At 41.1% G+C, this 19,018-nt stretch overlaps 1 protein-coding gene across 5 annotated transcripts in view; it reads right to left on the minus strand.

The window, feature by feature from the left end:
• The window catches only part of arnt2 (aryl-hydrocarbon receptor nuclear translocator 2), a 192,324-nt gene that overhangs the window by 145,797 nt on the left and 27,509 nt on the right, over positions 1-19,018 (minus strand). For 3 of the 5 annotated variants that reach the window (XM_086024747.1, XM_086024751.1, XM_086024749.1), the window contains exons 2-6: positions 17,817-17,928; positions 7,680-7,727; positions 3,867-3,911; positions 2,134-2,347; positions 1,623-1,836 (exon numbers count right to left, since the gene is read on the minus strand). In XM_086024747.1, the coding sequence (XP_085880873.1) occupies positions 1,623-1,836; positions 2,134-2,347; positions 3,867-3,911; positions 7,680-7,727; positions 17,817-17,928 (633 nt within the window). The remainder of the gene's footprint in view (positions 1-1,622; positions 1,837-2,133; positions 2,348-3,866; positions 3,912-7,679; positions 7,728-17,816; positions 17,929-19,018) is intronic. The other 2 variants (XM_086024748.1, XM_086024752.1) reach the window with 1 other exon arrangement.

Genomic DNA, 19,018 nt, shown 5'->3' on the forward strand with positions numbered 1-19,018 from the left:
TTCACTTGAATGAGGCTCCCTCGGCGGTCACCTGGCCCGACAGTCGCGGCAGCACTTCTAGGGGCGGCCTGCTTCTGAGGATGATGACAACCGATGCCTTTTCCTTTTTAAAGTGGAAGCCAGCCCCCAAATGTTCTTTACAATAATATATTCTATGCAGCCCTACTAGTCTAAACACAGCATTCTGATTGATATTGTGTTTGTGGACTATGACTATTAGTAAAATCTACCTGTTTTTGTCCAGCTCAGGGGGTGGCCATTTTGCCACTTGCTTTTGACTTAAAATGACATCACAGTTAATCAGGGCTCAGGTAACAACCAATCATGGCTCACCTGTTTTCTGAAGCTGAAGCACCCGCTTATACTGATTTTAAACAGGCTTCCATCAGCGATTCCGACTGCAAACTTCAATAGAACCCCACCTCCACCCCCTGCTGGCCAATATTTGAACAGAAAGAGTGACTCACAGTGACTCACTGCGCTTTGGAAGCCTGTTCTCTGCCTGGTCCCTCACTCAAATCTGTCCCCAAGCAACAACAATATTTGTTTCATTAACTTTTCTACTGTTTATGAATTTTCCTATGACTTTCTCAATGAATATTTTTGACAAATATATTATCAAACATATGAGCTTGAACTAACACGAGAGCTTTATTTTGGAGAACCTCAAGGAAAAATACAATATAATAATGCAGCTTAACGCATGCTACTTAACACCCATTATGGGCAAGCTAAGTGCGCAAATAAAAAGAAAAACTTGTGCTCGATGTGCATTAAACATATTTCATTTGTATACTTACCCGATTCTGACTGCGGTGCGGTCCGTATCACTTGATGAGGGTCGGACACAGAGCTGTCGACCCCAAGTCACTATTGGCACTGTGAGCATGCGTGCACAAGCACACTAAGCACTGGTAGGACATCTCGATGGGTAGAAAGGAATTTCAGAACACCGGTAGCTCGACGCAAAGAGTCAAAGACCGAAAACTCTAAGAATTCTACCCCAAGTAAACAGAGGTGTTTAATCATATTAGACGTGCAACCTCCTTTGCATAAGATTATTTTTTTACGTGTTGCTGTTGCACTGAGCAGCTTGGTCTTATTTCATGAAGTGCATCCATACTTTTGACCTATGTCGAACATCCATAATTACCACACCCCACGAGCATTATCCTGTAGTCTTCGTTGCTGTCTGTGTGTTGTCGGCACTTGCTGCTCGCCGGCACACATTTCCTATTGGTGGTACTTTGCACATATCTGTTGTTTGCTCTGCGCCGCGCGCACACTATTGGTACTTTGTTTGTTTTAGGAATCGAAATGTGGCACCGACATTTTAAAACCTGAACGATTCTGGGAGAACTGAAGTGAACTGAAGTTCCACTCAGTTCCCGGTGGCCAACCCTAATTGTAGTACACAAACAAAACAAAAAAAACAGTTTTCGGTATCGCATCGGCCATACATAGCAGGAAATAATCGGTTATCGGTATCGGTTGAAATTTTACATATCATGCATCACTAGTTATACTGTATGCAGTTTCTTTCTATTAATAGCTCTAACATGATAATGCCATTTGACTACAGAAACAAACAAATGAAAAAGTAAGAACAGAACTTCATCAACCTGTCATGGAGTTTTCTGAGGTACTGAGCTGTTCCCTCAGCTTGTCAACGTCGTCTGGGTGGACTTGTTCATAAAGAGTGCTGCCAAACCACTCGGACTGGGGGTGGTTCAAGACTGGTGTCACAGAATCAGAGACATAGATCACACGTCCCGTCTCCGCCGCCACCACAAACAGAAAGCCATCCGCCGCCTCCAAAATCAGATGCTTCAGTTCCTGTAGTTAAAAAAATAATTCACAAATACAAATTTACGGAATACAACACAACGCAGTGACGCATTAATAACACAATAATGAATTTCAAGGCAACTCTAAAAAGGAAGATTTAAATAAGTAACGAATCATAACATCCAACAAAGGTGTCACATACAGTATTTGAGTGAGGTGTGTAACCTCATGTATAAATTATATGCAACTCAAACAGCGAGAGATGACAAAAAAAATAATGCAGATATACTTTGATTTGTAGGTCAATGTTTTAAGAATGTTTTACATGTTTAAAACAGAAAGTACCTGTTCGGTGAGAAACGAGGGCTTATAAGCCCCGTCAGTGGATGTGTTCCCTGTACCCCGCATTGATTTCATATGAGAGACTGCCATGCGCAGAATGGTCAATTTGTCAGGTTTACGGGCCAAAGCGCTGCAGGTAGGGACCATGTCTGACAGCTCGGTGATATACTGCGTCATTTTATTGCGTCTGCGTCGCTCAATTTCACTGTGGTTCTCTCTAAAATACAGAAAAAGCAGTCAGAAAACTTCAGAAGGGTTTCAACTAAAAGATCATTTGAAATGAATACAAAGACATCACACGACGGATGAAACATTCTTTCTGTTGAATATACAGTATGTTAAATGCATGTTGCATCATGAATAATGACAGTGAAACCCATTTTGACCATATTTATTGTACAAGAGGATGGAGCATGAACATGTATTTTCCTTTGACAGGTACTAATCATACATTTCTTACACCAGAATAAGTCAGCCAGAAGGCTGCGGTTGTTTTGAAGGGATGTCCAAGAAAAAGTGAGGAATCACAAAATGTTGCTTCATGCCTCTAGAATTAAAAACAGTCAATTTCCAGAAGGACAATCTGTATCTGTAAATCGAGCCATCTATTTTCTGCACCGCTTACCCTCACTAGGATTCCAGGTGAACTGGAGCTGAGCCATGGTTGATTTTGGGTGAGGGGGAACTGAACTGGTCTCCAGCCAATCACATGGCTATTCATAAATCTTTTTTTTTGTTCCAAACATGACTTATTATTAACATTAAACATCTCCCAAAATTCACACATAATTAATTCTGTCTTGGAGGCTAAAAATATATATATATTTCTAGAAACACATTAACTTAAAAATCCATGGTTGTACAACATGAAAAAGACTAGGAATGCACGATAACTATCAGACTGATATTGGGGTAAAAAAAAAATGATGTCACTTTCATCGGTCAGATATCAACAAAACTGGATCGATAGCAAGAGACATCGGTCTGGTTTCTGTCATTTTAGGAGTGCCAAGCCTCTGCTGCATGACGTCGCACATAAATGTAGCGCAGCCATCACCGACCAGTTTTTTTTTTTAAACTTGTATTTTATTCCAAGCTGATGCTACTTTGTAGACATGTGTTTCACTATGCAATGTTGTTGCTACACATGTTCGCCGCGGCCCGGTCCAAAGTGGCCGGTGGTTGGGGAACCCTGGTCTACTGTATGTGTCCTCTGATTGACTGGCGACCAATACAGGGAGGGTGTCGTTTGTATTTTCCCAGTTACTTGGGATAGGCTCCAGTTCCCCTGAACAGGATAAGCAGTAAAAAATAGATGGATGGATTTATTTCTGCGACCTTTTCTAAGCAGATGTGAAAAAAAACGACTGCAGTTTAAGACAGACTGTTTTCAAAGAACAAGACATACACGAGTAAATGCACAACTGTATTTAAAAATGAAGCATTAAATCATCATTCCACAGTACCTGTATTGTCGGTTTGTTACACAGTTGCATTTTACAATGTCTGTGGAGCAGATTAAGAATTACTGTGTAGTCGGTGGGTTGACATCTAGTTCCAGCCTTTGGCTGTCACTTTCATTTTTTTCACTGCCTCGTGTTTATTAATATGAGCTGCTATTTCTAAACAAATATGGTCAAATAACTCCTGTGTAGACCTACAGAAAGTTTCATCTTAAGGGTTTGAACTTCAGTATATCCTGAGTATCCATTTTATTTCCAGCTGGCTAAGCCTACCTGGCATATCTCTCCTTCTCCCCACCAGGTATCTGATCGTCATACCTACAAAAAACACACACAAAAAACAGCATTCAATCAATTGTAAATATATATATATATATATATATATATATATATATATATATATATGAATGACAAACCATATACAATAAATACAAACACCAAAATCCTGACAAGTAATGTCTCTGATAATTTTAGTGCATGACAGAAGACAAAAGAAGATGAAAAGTTTTGGAGCAAGAACACGATGCATTTCTGTTTCTCACAGCACTATTTTTTCAGAGTGTATCTTTCTTGTGCACTCGACTCAAATCATTTTGCCAAATCAGCATCACGAGCCTCCTACAAGGTTCGGATAAAGGCAGTAATTCTCCTGGATTAAAAAACTCAACTCAAATATGATTTCATTGACTAAATCCCAAAATTGCTTAAATTTCAAAAATCAAATGCTATCCAGAACACTATATAACTGCCATGTTGGTTGGTCATACTGACATTCTGTATGTGTTACATTAGCATTTCTTTTTTAAGGAAGTAATTAACTGCTAGTGCAAGTGCACATAGAGGGGCATGTCAAAAGACCTACGGCAATAGCATTACAAGTGTGTATGCAAATAAACTGTGATCTATAATAAAAAGCTACTTCAGGCTTGTGTGTCACTATGACATGGATAAATGTCCCTTACCACAACACAACACAAACACTATGTACAGGTCACCTCCTCCTCCCTTTCTATTACTCTGCAGTTATGTGGCACTGACATACTTGCACTTGGTCTGATATTGGGACAGATTTATCTCAAAATTATTCACACAAATATATTCGTGATTGACACGGGTTTTTGAGATCACAAGCATTTACAAGTGTTTGTTAATGTTGTGTGAGCATTTATCATGACTCAGCATTTGTAAATATTCAATACTGCGTGTGAATTGTTGAGTGCGCGTTTGTGGATCAGCGGCCATGCACATTTATTTTTGACACAAACATCAATTCTGTTTCAAGATGGGACAGGACATCCCTCCTCTGTCCGTGAGGAGGCAGTGTTGCTGTCTCCAGTGAACGGGAATGAGCCATCACCCGTTTGTCGTTTAAAATTTAGAAATTGAAAAATCGAGGCTTTATTCAATCTTGTCTTTATGTGTTAATTTAACACAAATCGGAAACAAAACGCAGAATTGAATGTTTGCAAATGATAAGTCATGATAAAGGCTCACAAAACATTTACAAACATTTAAATCGCCCATATATCTGTGGATCTGAAAAACTTGTGAAAATCGCTCATAGCGCTGTGGCGTTGGGCCAAAACCTTGTACCTTGGAAATAGTCACTTTTCAGGATACCCCAAAAATGGTGAGTTTCTTCAACCATTAGCATTGCATCATGAAAGAGAGCAAGACATTTTCAACACTTAAGATCACATATGACAAAGTCAAGGTTTTCTACGGCCCCTGGGATGATATTGCTTTATTATTAGATCAGGCCCGCAGCCCGCAGCAAACCGGTGTGGGTAGCAGATGTGATCGGGTCCTTTGCGCCTGCCGATGACGTCACGCTTTAAAATATATTGTAGCGTCTTCCAAGAACACAGACGTAGTTTAAATATCACGTTTTTATTAGTCTAACCGGCTACTGTGGGCCGCAGTCGACGTCAATACAGTACAACAACCGTTCAGTCAAAAAAGAGCAACAGCTCTCCTGTTCGTCCTTCGCTACTCTCGCTCGCATGCCCTCCCATCCAGCGAGCCGCACGATGCATTCATTAACCAGGGAAACAACATAACTTGGCAAGACACAAATTTGACTAGAACACATATAACCCAATTCGTTACACTATTTCTGTAATATATTTCATTGCATCTATCTTTGCCACCCCCTGGCTGGCTGTTGTTATAATGAACATTACCGCAACTTTTGCGAGGATCGTTCTTCGGTCGTCTACGTGCCGACTGAAGACTTCACGTCACTTATCATGGCTTTCAGAATCGGATTGTGGTGGAAAGTTATTTGGACTAGAACACACTTTTATTAGAAGTACTTCATGTTAGAAATCTCACGTTGTTTTATTATTAGTAATTGTTGGCATTTGATAAATTCATTGAGTTTCGATGTAGTACTGAAATGTCCCACACTGTGAGCAGGCATTGAACGCTCCTCGAGCGCTAAGTGTTGATAGCGAGAAACGTGGTTTCTTTTCTTTTTTCCTCCCTCGACAAAGCGAGTTAGTGGTTTGTTCGTGCCAGCAAACTCAGTAGTTGCAGATTTCCCGTGTTTCACCACGTTTGTTGTTGTGTGTAAATGTTAAAAGGTGACTTTAATCATTTAGGTTCGTGTCAGTTAACTGCTGTACATAACAGCCTAGATATGTTCTCGTGAGTGATGTCACGTTGATGAACACTAGTTATTTATTTCGGCTAGTATGCTTACTATTCTAGTGATAAAACGTGTGAATGTGTATTGTATGCATTGTTTTTACTGTTTAATTGCTTAATGCAGTGAATTGTAATGTTTAGGCATATTGTTAACTAATGGGTATGCATTGGATGATGTTGCTAGGTTATTCTTTGTGTTGTTGCAGACGACAATAAATAGTGTCAAGTGGAATACAGGCCTGTGTTTTCTGACAGGACATTCATACCTTGCCACTCTAAAATAGGGTCAGCTGGAGACATCATATCGATCATATGATCCTCTCCGTTTTACTTCACATTATGTACAGTTCATACAATCTTGCAGCCCGAGTCAACCAGAAATTTGCTTCCAGTTTAGGAGGAGGAACGCAAACGGAAGTGACGTACGAGCTGCCTCGCAAAAGTAGCAGTATTGTACTTTATTTTATTTTTTATTTAGTAACTTCGAAGATAAAAACATAACAGCCAGGGGGTTGACAAACAGAGGCAAAGAAATATATTACAGAAATATAAAGCATGACATTATCAGCAGGCGCGAAGGACCCGATCCAATTTGGACATTTTTTACAAATTCAATGAATTCTATCAGTTTGGCCCTCGGCTTGTCGCATTTTTTTTTTTTTTGGCCCTCCGTCCATTTGACTTTGACACCCCTGCTTGATAATGTAAAATAAAAATAAAACTTTAGTCAATAATGTGTAAAAGTAACAACACTTGTGTGTGGACTGACCAATAGTATACCATTTTTTTAAAATATGAAATTCACCAAAATGTGACTTATGAAGTTTTGGCCCAATACCAGCGATACGTTTGTGGGTCCCAAAAACATGTGTAAATCACAAATATAATTGTTTGAATAACTTTGATACGAATCTCTCCCCATTGTCTGACAAACTGAACAATTTCAGTCATGCAATTGCAATTGCAAAAACTAAGAGTGCAGTTCCTCTTGTGATCAGCAGAGAGCAGCTTGTCCTCTAACACTGCCATCATTCATTTTACAAAAAACACTGGAGATTTCTGCTGAGATTATAATCTATGGATGGACAAGACAATTTAAACGCAGTAGGACAGCTGAGATACATAACAAAAATTAAAAGATGACCATTGTGCTCTAAATGAATGAAAATAAAATGATTTATTAAGTGATCAGACAAACCATTTATAAGTATAGGGTACCTATATGTTTTATATTTTAATTTACTGATATTATATTAATCCAAATACAGTATAAGATTTGTCGATAACACTGAGAAAAAAAGAGCTACACATACTGTATGATGTTAAACTGAAGATATATCGAAAGCTTGAATTGGAGCCACTATTGTTAGAGTGGCTACTCGGTTGGAACTAAATGTACAGAATATCAGAAAAGACCACTGCATTTATTTTTCTCACCTTGAAAATTTGCTAGGTCCCTCTCCGTCCTCGTCATCAAAGTCCATTCTGAGAAAGAACCACAAGTCGCATTACCAATTTTAAGAGTCAGAGAGCTGTAAAGTAAACTCTCGGAGATATCAGTTTGAAGAAGAGTACTACTAAATTGTTTGCCAAACCTTTATAACTGACCATCTCACTCATCCATAAAAAAATGGGCAATATTAAAATCATGGTGACACAAAGGTTGTTACGGAAAGAGGTTTATTCATCCGTCCCTAACAGACACAACACACAAAAGCGGGACTATGCGTGTTCACACAGTCCATGCAGCAGCACGCATTAAGATAACGCATCAGGAAAAAGAATCATTCAAAACTCCGGGCATGGCCTGAGTATCAGGTACAGAGATACCAAACCCTCTCAGGAACATTCTCAATATTTTGCCAGTAATGTTTTGTCGAAAACATCTTCAGTTCGGCCAAAACAACAAACGCATGTAATCTGAAAGACCATGATCAACATGAATATTTTCTTTATATTTTCTTTCGTTGAATAGTTTTGAGTGACGAAATATTGACATTGCTTTTTTTTTTTAAATTCAATTTTATTTTATTCAATATGATGTCTTGGCACCTAAATATTAGCATTGTGCATCTCTCCAACAAAGGACTATTCGATACGTACTTGATGCATGGGGTGCAACAAGATTCAAGTGCGGTTTGATTTTAAAGTGGAACGATTCGTTTCAGTTCGATTGGATACATTTGCATCTTTTAAATCCAAATCAATTTTCCGATTCAAATCGTTTTTTGTTACACCACTACTAACTATGCAAATGATGTAGTGACAGTTTACAGAATGACACATTACAAGAAATATCAGGTTGTACGGTCATTTAACAAAAATGAATTGATTTAAAAAAAAAAAAAGCAAAATAAGATACAATGTAATTTTGAGATCATTTATTGAGCAGATCTCAAAAGTCAAAATCCGGCAATCTATTATGCAAACAAAAATAACATTGCTGATATAAGTATTTACTATGCATTTATTAGACTTTCCACAGATCTGATCGGCTATATTGGATTGGCCAATATTTTGCATTTCAAGCACATTTTGTGATCGGCTGTTATGTCTCAATCGCAGATCCAATCAATGTCATTGATCGGCTTGTGAAATACAACATGACAGCTGCAGTGTTTGCCACGTAACACATTAACCTGTAATGAGCTGCCAAGATTGAATTTCGGCCACCATTTATATATTGTGGCGCTATCTGTCAACATGTAACTGTTGCATTGACTTTACTTTACTGTGTTCGCCATCTTTGTTTTCTTCTCTACGCATGCGCGGGGGGGAGGAATCACGGATCGATTAGCTCTCCTTGGGACCTGCCTGTGGCCTGCGTGACATCATCCTAATTTGCATAGTGTGTTGATTTGTTCTCTCACAAAGTGATTCGTATCCTCAGCTGGCAATTCATGCGTAGTGAAGATTCGTAGAAGTGGAAACGATAGTTGTATTCAGAAAACAATGCACTCACAGATTTTTTATTTGTACTCACAAGAAAACATTTCACACCCACAATTTTTATTTCTACTCAAAAGAAACAAATTCAAACCCTCCCAATTTTGATTCGTACTCACAGGGAAATAATAAAAACACAAATTATTACTATTATGGATATGAATCGTTAATCACGCATATGCTTTTTTAACAGCTATCTTACTCCATATTTTGCTGGCTAAAACAACACACTTGAGTGTGCCTGGTTTATTATCAAGTGATCAGTAGGAACAGCATCTGTATCAGGCTGTCAGCATTGACGTGTGCAGTCATTTACGCCTATTAAACTGATTTTGAAAAGTAATCCGACGGCTCTCACCAGCCTATATGGGGTGCTAGTGAGCAACCAGCAGTAGGGTTTGTCACAATATCAAATTTCTGTTTTGATACCGATAAAAATATGTATTTTGATACTTTTCGATACTTTTTGCAAACAGGTTAAACACTAAAAATGTCAATGCTTTCCTTTATTTGCAAACAGACTTTGGGAACAATAACAAATAGCTTTCTCTACTGAATATATTGGCACTTGATCCATACAGGTAAACTCTGCAACTGCTCTGTTGAGCCTTTTAGCATCTTTGCTATCCTTTGGGTACTTCATATGCTGTTGCAAGAAATCTTGGAGAGTAGGTTGCTTCTGAGTGGGTGGTGTCACCCTCTCTGAGCCAGTAGCACTAGACTTCTGTTGGTGGTGGAGGGAGAAGGTACGGTATTTTAATTAACATGATCATTTTAATTTGAATGTCATTGCTTTATTTTTTTTGTTCTTAGTATTCAAAGGGTTTGTGTTTTGAAAGTATACATGAAACATTTAATGGAGATAGAAAAATAAATTGAGGCTCATTATATCATCTAGGATGGAATTAGATATTGTGGGCTAAATGTTTTACAAAAACATATTTCAATATTTTTAATTTATATGTGTATGTAATGTAATTACATTTTTAAAAATATATTTCATGTATTTATAAACCATGGACATGTTAAGACAAGATAAGAAGGCCTTTATTGATCCCACAGTGGGGAGATTTTCAGTGTTACAGCAGCAAAGATATAGGTCACACAGATACGGCGGCATAATGTAGCCATTAATGTATAACATTAACGGCAAACATTCAGAATCAAACTGATGTAAATATACGCAGTAACTATGTGTATATACACATGTATATACACACCAACATACATCTACATATAAAGTACGAAGAAACACTCATTTTTATAAGGAACAGTAGTGGTGGGGGAAAATTCCGATTTTTAGATGCATCGAGATTCAGAAATGGACGAATCTGAATCGATTCACTAAGGTTCACATTTTGATTATTTAAATATGTTAATTAAAGTAATACAGAATGTTCTAAATAATGCGCAACTAAGAAGCGCGACAATTGTCATTACCGGGAAACTTTGGGATACGCAACGCCATGGATGACTGCCACCACCTCACCGTGAGACACGAAATGCTCCTTCTAATTTAAAGGAAATAAAGGAAATAAAGCAGGCCATACACGAGGACCTTAACAAGCGATACAGTAGTCAGCAGCAGAAGCAAATTCTTCACTCAGCTGCTGCTCTCGACCCTCGGTTTAAAGGCCTGCCCTTCCTATCAGAAGAGGAAAGAGAGGAGACCTATCGCAGACTGGCTGAGGCTGCTGCCCAAATAGAGGTAATTCTGCAATTTTATTTTCTGTAAACTATGACACCATACTTATGATGTTTAATTACTTATTCTTTACAAAAACACTATTAAAAAAAATAAAAGTTATACCTTATACTAAGATTTCATAATCCAATATTTTTATTTAACATTTTGGTCAAACATGATTTGAAGTTAAGTTGTGATTAAGACATTTAAATGTTTTTTGTTTACGTGTTCTTCTCATTGTGTGTTTATACCAACAGCAAGGTGAGGGAGGGAAACAAGAAAAAAACTCTGCTGTGATGGAAAAGGACCCCCCAAACACTGAGGGAGAGGAGGAACACCCGGCTTCCAAAAGAATGGCTTTGACTTCATCTCTGCTTGAAAATCTGCTAGGACAGAGCTTCACTGATGTTCCTGTACAACAGCCCATATCTGCCTATGCCAGGGCCGAGAAAGAACTGAAAAAGTACCGTAGTGCTCCACCTCTCCGTCTCTCTGAGGACCCTCTTGACTGGTGGGGTAGGAATGAGGTGTATTTTCCTCTTTTTTCCCGGCTTGCCAAGAGGTACCTAAGTATTCCAGGCTCTAGTGTTGCTGCAGAACGAGTTTTTTTGACTGCAGGACATATTGTCACTACGCAGCGCAGCACACTATTATCCGAGCATGTTGATCAAATCTTGTTCTTACACAAGAATTTGCAAATGTCCATAACACTCACGAGCTAAGCACATTTGAATTGACCTGCACTGACGTTTTATTGTGGCCTGTTTTTTAGTTTAGTTTAGTTTAGTTTAGTTTTTTAGTTTTAGTAGCACTGGAGCACTTTTAAAAGGAAATGTTGTTTAGTCAATGGGATTCTGTGTCAATTTAGTCTGAAGCATAAGTTGATACTTTTGCAAGTAGGAGCCACATTTCTTGATAGTTTTAAAATACAACTTAGCCATAGTTACAGAATTATTCATTTATGCAACTCAGGACAGCCTTTTCATTTTGTTAAATATCGAATGTACTGCTGAGCTGCGGATACAGAAGGACTATTTTATTTGTAAATTTCACCATTTCATGTTTACAAACATTTAAAATCAGCAAAGCACTTTTTCAAGCTGCTGGTACTGAAGTACATGCACATTTGTAATTAATTAGTACATTTTGTGTTCATTTATCTAATTTTATGTTGAAAAGCCTCAACAGAATTATTTGTTTTACAATATGCTGCTATTTATTTTGGTATAGCATTTTATTTAGTCAATATTTATTGATTACAGCATTGCACAAACTTTGTAACTTTCCAGTTTACACGCATTTCCATCAGTTTAAGAAAATATAATGGAATGGAATTAATCTCTTGTTCTTCTTACAAAGAATGCCTTTAAAAATTGAAAGTGAACCTTTACTCACTGAGATGAAAAATGTGTGTTGTGAAAAAGGGCATCAAAACAGCAAAATTATAGATGCCTTAATAATCGTTTTATAATCGAATCGTAGTCCCTGAAACGTAATCGTAATCGAATCGTGAAGTGGCCAAAGATTCCCACCTCTAAGGAACAGCATTGGATAAAAATAAAACTAGACTAACAGTAGTGAGGAATGTTGCGTATTGCACGATATAACCTCAGGTGCAGGACTGCACAATTGCACTAACGTCCACCAGTTTGTAGAGACTACACAATGTTCTTGTTAAAGAGTCTGACAGCAGCAGGCAAGAAGGAGCGGCGGAATCTCTCCTTTGCACAGCGAGGGTGTAACAGTCTGTCACTGAAGGAGCTGTGGAGTGCTGTTAGGGTTCCCTGGAGGGGGTGGGCCGGGTTGTCCAGCATTGATGACAGCTTGGCCATCATCCTCCTGTCCACAGAGTCCAGAGAGCAGCCCAGGACCCTCCTGACCAGTTTGTCCTGCCGCTTCTTGTCCCGGCCGAGACGCCGCTTGCCCAGGTGACCACTCCCTAGAAAATGACAGATGCAACCACATAAAAGTTCCTGGAATGTCCCCTGAACCCCCAAAGACCTCAGTCTCCTGAGTAGGGAGACTAACCTATAGAGGGTGTCTGTGTTGTCGCTCCAGTCCAGTTTATTGTTCAGATGAACACCCAGGTACTTGTAAGTTGAGACTCTCTCAACATCTGTTCCTCGGATATTCACTGGTGCAGGTGCAGAGTATGGCGCCTACAGAAATCCACCACCATTTCTTTGGATTTCCCCGCATTGATCAGGAGGCGGTTCTGCTGGCACCAGTCCTCAAAACCCTGAGTAAGTTCTCTGTACTCCCGATCATCTCCGCTTGTGATGAGGCCGACAATCGCAGAGTCGTCAGAGAACTTCTGCAGGTGACAGGTAGGGGTGTTGTAGTTGAAGTCCGAGGTGTACAGGGTGAACAGGAAAGGAGCCAAGACAGTTCCCTGCGGGGGCCCCCGTGCTACAGAGGAGCACGTCAGACACACAGTCCTGTGTCCTCATATACTGTGGCCGGTTTGTGAGGTAGTCCTGGATCCATGTGGGGAGGTGGTGGGCCACCCCCGCCCACTCCAGCTTCTCTCCCAGTAGGGTGGGCTGAATGGTGTTGAAAGCACTGGAGAAATCAAAGAACATGATCCTCACAGTGCTCCCCGCCTTCTCCAGGTGGGCGAGTGAAGTGTGGAGGAGGTAGATGATGGCATCATCCACACTGATGCCAGGCTGATATGCGAACTGGTGTGGGTCCATTGAGGAGCTCACCAGGGGGCGCAGGTGGACAAGGACCAGTTTCTCAAGGGTCTTCATCAGGTGAGACGTCAGCGTTACTGGTCTGAAGCTGTTGAGCTCCTTCGGGTGGGGGGTCTTTGGCACCGGGACCAGGCAGGATGTTTTCCATGGCTGGGGGACCCTGCCCAGCTTCAGACTCAGGTTGAACATGTGCTGGACAATTCCACACAGATGGTCTGCGCAGGATTTGAGGAGCTGGATCTTCAGCTGGATCTTCACCTGAGATGCTGTGAAGGCCAAGGCTGGGCAGGAGGAGGTGGTGGCTGTCTAGTGTAGCTGTGAGCTGGAGACTGTGGAGAAAAGAGGGGAGGGGGTGACACACCCAGCAGGGGGAGTAGGTGGAGGCTGCAGCAGGAGAGACTGATGGGGGCAGGCATCTGATCGAACCTAATGAAAAAGAGGTTCAGCTCATTTGCCCACTGCAGGTCCCCCCCAGTCCGGGTCTTGGGTTGTCCGTGGCCTGAGATGGTCTTCAGGCCCTTCCAGACTCCCCTGGCATTATTCTGAAGCAGCTGCTCCTCCATCCTCTTCCTGTAGGACCTTTTCCCCTCTCTGATCCTCCTCCTCAGATGGCGCTGTACAATCTTCCGCTCCTTTTTGTTGCCTGACGCAAAAGCCCTCTTCTCCTTCAGGAGAGCTTTTATGTCTGGTGTGATCCTGGGTTTGTTGTTGGAGAAACACCTTACTGTCCTGGTGGGTATGGTGTTCTCCATGCAGAAATGTATATAGTCTGTAACAGTGTCCGTTAGACTATTAATGTCTTCCCTGTGAGCATCGCTGAATACTTCCCACACAGTTGTGCTGAAGCAGTCCTTTAAGGCCTCCTCGGCCTCTCCAGACCATCTCTGAACCGTGCGGGCCACAGCTGGCTGCCTGCGGACCAGAGGTTTGTACACAGGCAGGAGAGTCTCCAGGTTGTGATCATCTTTGCCCAGTGGGGGGAGGGGCAGTGATGTGTATGCCTCCTTGGTGTTGGCATAGAAAAGGTCCAGTGTTTTATTGTCTCTGGTGTGGCAAGTGACATACTGTGTGAATGAAGGCAGAGAGGAGGAAGGGGAGGCATGATTGAAGTCACCAGAGATGAGTAGCAGGGCATTTGGGTGCTGTGTTTTTAGCCTGCTCATGGCTGCAGTCAAGACATCATAGGCTGTCTCGCCGTTGGCAGCAGGGGGGACGTAGACGGTCACCGCGATCACATGACTAAAGTTTCGCGGGATGTAGAATGGCCTAATGCCAACAGCTAACAGCTCAATATCCCTGCTGCAAAGCTGCTCCTTAATTGTGATGTGCCCAGGATTACACCATCTATCGTTCACAAACACAGCCAGCCCTCCTCCTTTCCTCTTACCATTCTCCAGCGTCCTGTCTGCCCGTATGATTTGGAAGCCGTCCAATTCTACGACCGCGTCCGGCGTTAGCGCTGTTAGCCATGACTACGAGAAAAGCATCAGGCTAGCCTCCCGGAAATCCCTTTTCATGCCGGGTAAGTCCCGCTAGCTCGTCCATCTTGTTGGGGAGAGATCTAACATTCCCCATGATAACAGACAGAGGACGGGATGGTATCGTCTCTTCCTTTCCAGGCGTTTAACCCCCGCACGAGATCCCTGTCTCTTCCTCCTCAGCTCACGGGGGATATCGGGTCTCGCCCCTGGAGCCGGCGCGGGGTTAGCACGGAGTGCGAACAGCTGATTCCGGCTGTAAACAATGGGGGCGCGGCTCTGAGCCAAGTCTCCAGACACGATCGCGCAAAAAATAGCCGCCAGCAGCAGCAAGAATACCGCTACGCAAGTTTACGACAATCAACTATGTGAAAAAGGTATCAGGTAGAATAATGGTAAGGAAAAAAATGAAAAAAAAAAAAAAAACACGAAAAGGCTCACCGGTGAGCCGGAGCTGCGGTAGCGGGCGGCCACTCACGCGGCGCCGGAAATGACGATACGATGTTCAGGGGTTGAAAGTGTCTCTTTGCCGTACCCAATAACTGGCGAGTAGACTAGACAAACTGATTTTTTTTTTTACCAGATAATACAGTAATATAAAATAGTCATTCGTTAGAATTACTTTTTCGTATGTTGGTCTCTCTATATTGATTTTCAATCAAAGCAATCACATTGTGTCCCGTCACAATATTTCATTATAAGCTTCCACACAAAAAAGATATTGTATATACTTTTTTTTATTTATTATTATTTTTTTTTAGACCACTGGTCTTCATAAATTACTATACAAATTGTGGGGACAATCACTCACATTTGGCGAATAAAGCAGCTTAATTTCACCCCCTGGACATGTTTTAGCTCTCTGTATGTCGGCTACTGAAAGCTTACGACTGGGCTGGGAGGAGCTTTATACTAACTTCATTGACATTATAGTATAGTTACCTGGTGAACAACATTATCACCTGTCGTTCTTGACAGAAGTCGCGGAACAAATTCGCATGGTTGTCCTTCAAATGTTTGGACAAATTTGACATGTTGCTTCCCTTCGCAAGGCAGACTTAGTAACACAGAAGCGCCGCTTGCACTGCAGTGCTTCTGTGTTCAGTGGCTCGCCATTGTCATTCGGTTTGAAACCGAAGTACTTTCACACCGTAATTCGGGTCCCCGTTTTATCAGTGAGTACTGGCTTTTCTGCAGCTGCTATCTCTGTTCCTCGTTGTCTTCCACCAGCTTTGTCTGCGCGACTTCACTTTCTCATGTGAGCATGTAAGGAGGCGAGGCACGTGGGCAACGATGTCACACTCGCTGGCTTAAAGAGAGAGGCTCCAATTTTCCAATTCAATCACATTCAATAAAATGAAATAAAAGTAACGTTTGTTTTTAAATGCTAGTATAGTACCGTTTTAAAAACTCTAGAATTGTGATACTATACTGGTACCGGTATACCGTGCAACCCTAACGAGCAGTTAGCGCGGCCCTTGCTACACGCTGGCAACAGACGCCATACAATATAGGCCAAGCATAATTACCGGTAAGTCGTTTTTCAGTGATCTTAACTCATTCACTACCAGACATTTTCAGACCCTCTTTTGCCCTAACGTTTGAAAAAAATTGGAAAAATATATAAATAAGTTTGTGGGTTTGAATGGCTGGACTATAAAAAGACAAATATGTTCTTGGCGGTGAATTAGTTAATTAGCAATTTAACGTTATTTCAGGGTGACATGTTGTTGACATCGATAGCAACAGTTTGTGACGGAAATATAAATGTCCTAATCACAGTCTGGAACACAAGCCAAGTCAGCCGTTACGCCACAATACGCTGCCGGGAACTACTTCAAAATGAAAGCATCCGAAGGCATGGATGACCATATATTATTTGGTAAGGTCAGGTTTATTTTGAAGTTGGCCTTCTTACCGCATTGGCGGCGTGTTATTGTCGTACATAGCATGAACAATTGTTACTGTGGTTAACTTGATTCTTCTCCCTGACAGTATACATGTAAATTAGCAGGTACTCAGGGCCCAAAAAAATGCCTCAAGGATTTTGTTGCACTGAGGTACCGCCGGAATTACTCAAGGACTTGTTTTACCTCTACAATGATGTCCATCATTATTGGTCTGGCTTTTATTTTGAAGTTGGCCATCAGTGCATTGTTGTTGTGCATGTTCTGAGCAATCAGGTAATGACCAATCACGGCTCAGCTTTCCATGATTGGTCGTTACCTGAGCCCTGAGCAGCTGTGATGTCATTATCAGTCGACAGAAGTGACAAAATGGCCACCCCCGGAGACAGGTGGATTAACTCTTATTCCACAAACGCAATATTTATCAGAAGGCCTTGTTTCAACTACTGGGCTTGCATACAACGTATTCTTGAAAACAATATGTTTGGGTTGACTTCCTCTTTAAAGATGCAAAGTCAGTTGTTGCAATTCATCTCAGATTTGATAAATCACACCGCCCGTGCTAAACTCATCTATTTACATATAGTCCTCTCAGAACACGCAAAATTAACTGAGCAGCAATTATGCAAGTTTTGCAGAGACAACCCTGGATGCGACCGTTTAGTTGATCAGCTTTCACATCTCTTTGGCTAAGTCATTTTTTCAGGTGCAAACCTTTAGTAAATCAAGCCTATATTGTATATCCAGTATAGTTTGTTGCAATGCATATTTGCTCACTATTATTTCATGCTAATGTGGGGACAAGGTGTTCCTTGACCCCAGATTTTCAGCACTGGCCGAAGGATAAGAAACATACTCACCCGCCTGATCTTCTCTTGCCACCACGGCCTGGCATAGATCCTCCCATCCTTACCGGGCCAGAGCCAACTGCCCCCGGCATCACTACTGTACCTGGCAATTCACTGCCCATGTCTGGAGAAGAGAACACCAGACACCATAAAATAATTGATAGCAATAATCTCCTTTCATCATACAACAATTCTGCATTAAAATTTCTTTCATTCAAACATAGTTGAACACAAAGCTACATCCGAAGGCACATCAAAGGAAAACTGACATCTTAAAGCACTAGCCCCCACAAAAATCACCATGAAATGTATTCTCAGCAGAGACGGCATTCCGTCGTCCCAGGGCTCAGGTAATGACCAATCACGGTTGACCTGTTTTCTGAAGCTGAACGGTGATTGGTCGTTACCTGAGCCCTGAGTCGTTGTGATGTCATTTTCAGCCGACAGAAATGACAAAATTCTCCTCCTGAGATGGCTAAAAACGAGTGGATTTTGGGTTGATTTCCACTTTAAGAAAAGCTAAGTAAACAAACACTCATAAAACCTTCGCCGAGTTGAGCAAACACACACACACACTGTACCATTGAAAACGCAAGTAAACGTTGGCGCAACAAAACTGTCATCACCGTAACAACTTTATGAGAGCAAGTAAAACTTGACGGTGTTCGGCATTCAGGTGAAACCTGTGAAAATATAAAAGCATTCCGCATAATACTTGGGATTTAATGACATCAAATGTGAGCTCCTATGACCTCCAAAAAAATCAAAATATTGTGATTGTTTTTTTGTGTTTTTTTTAACAGGTTGAAGTGGACAAGTGTGGTAATGTGCATAAGATTTTTGGTGGTGATTGGCTGTAGTTATCTGACATTTAGCAACGCTAAAATTTTGATCCAGCTGTGATAAAATCACATTGACTGATTTTTAAATAATCTATTTTCAAAGTATGGTGGAAAATAAGCATTTGCTCAATAACAAAACTTCATCTCAATACATTGTTTACATACCCTATGTTGGCAATACCAAGATGAAACGTTTTCACATGGTTTTCATACTAGTTGCTAGTGTTTTGGTCCATTCTTCCATGCAGATCTCCTCTAGAGCAGTGATGTTTTGGGGCTGTTGCTGAGCAAAGCGGACTTTCAACTCCCTCCAAAGATTTTCTATGGGGTTGAGATCTGGACACTGGCTAGTCCACTCAAGAAATGCTTCTT

The sequence above is a fragment of the Filicampus tigris genome, chromosome 3, assembly GCF_054856515.1.
Source record: "Filicampus tigris isolate MCC_2025a chromosome 3, RoL_Ftig_1.0, whole genome shotgun sequence".
Lineage (NCBI taxonomy): Eukaryota > Metazoa > Chordata > Actinopteri > Syngnathiformes > Syngnathidae > Filicampus > Filicampus tigris.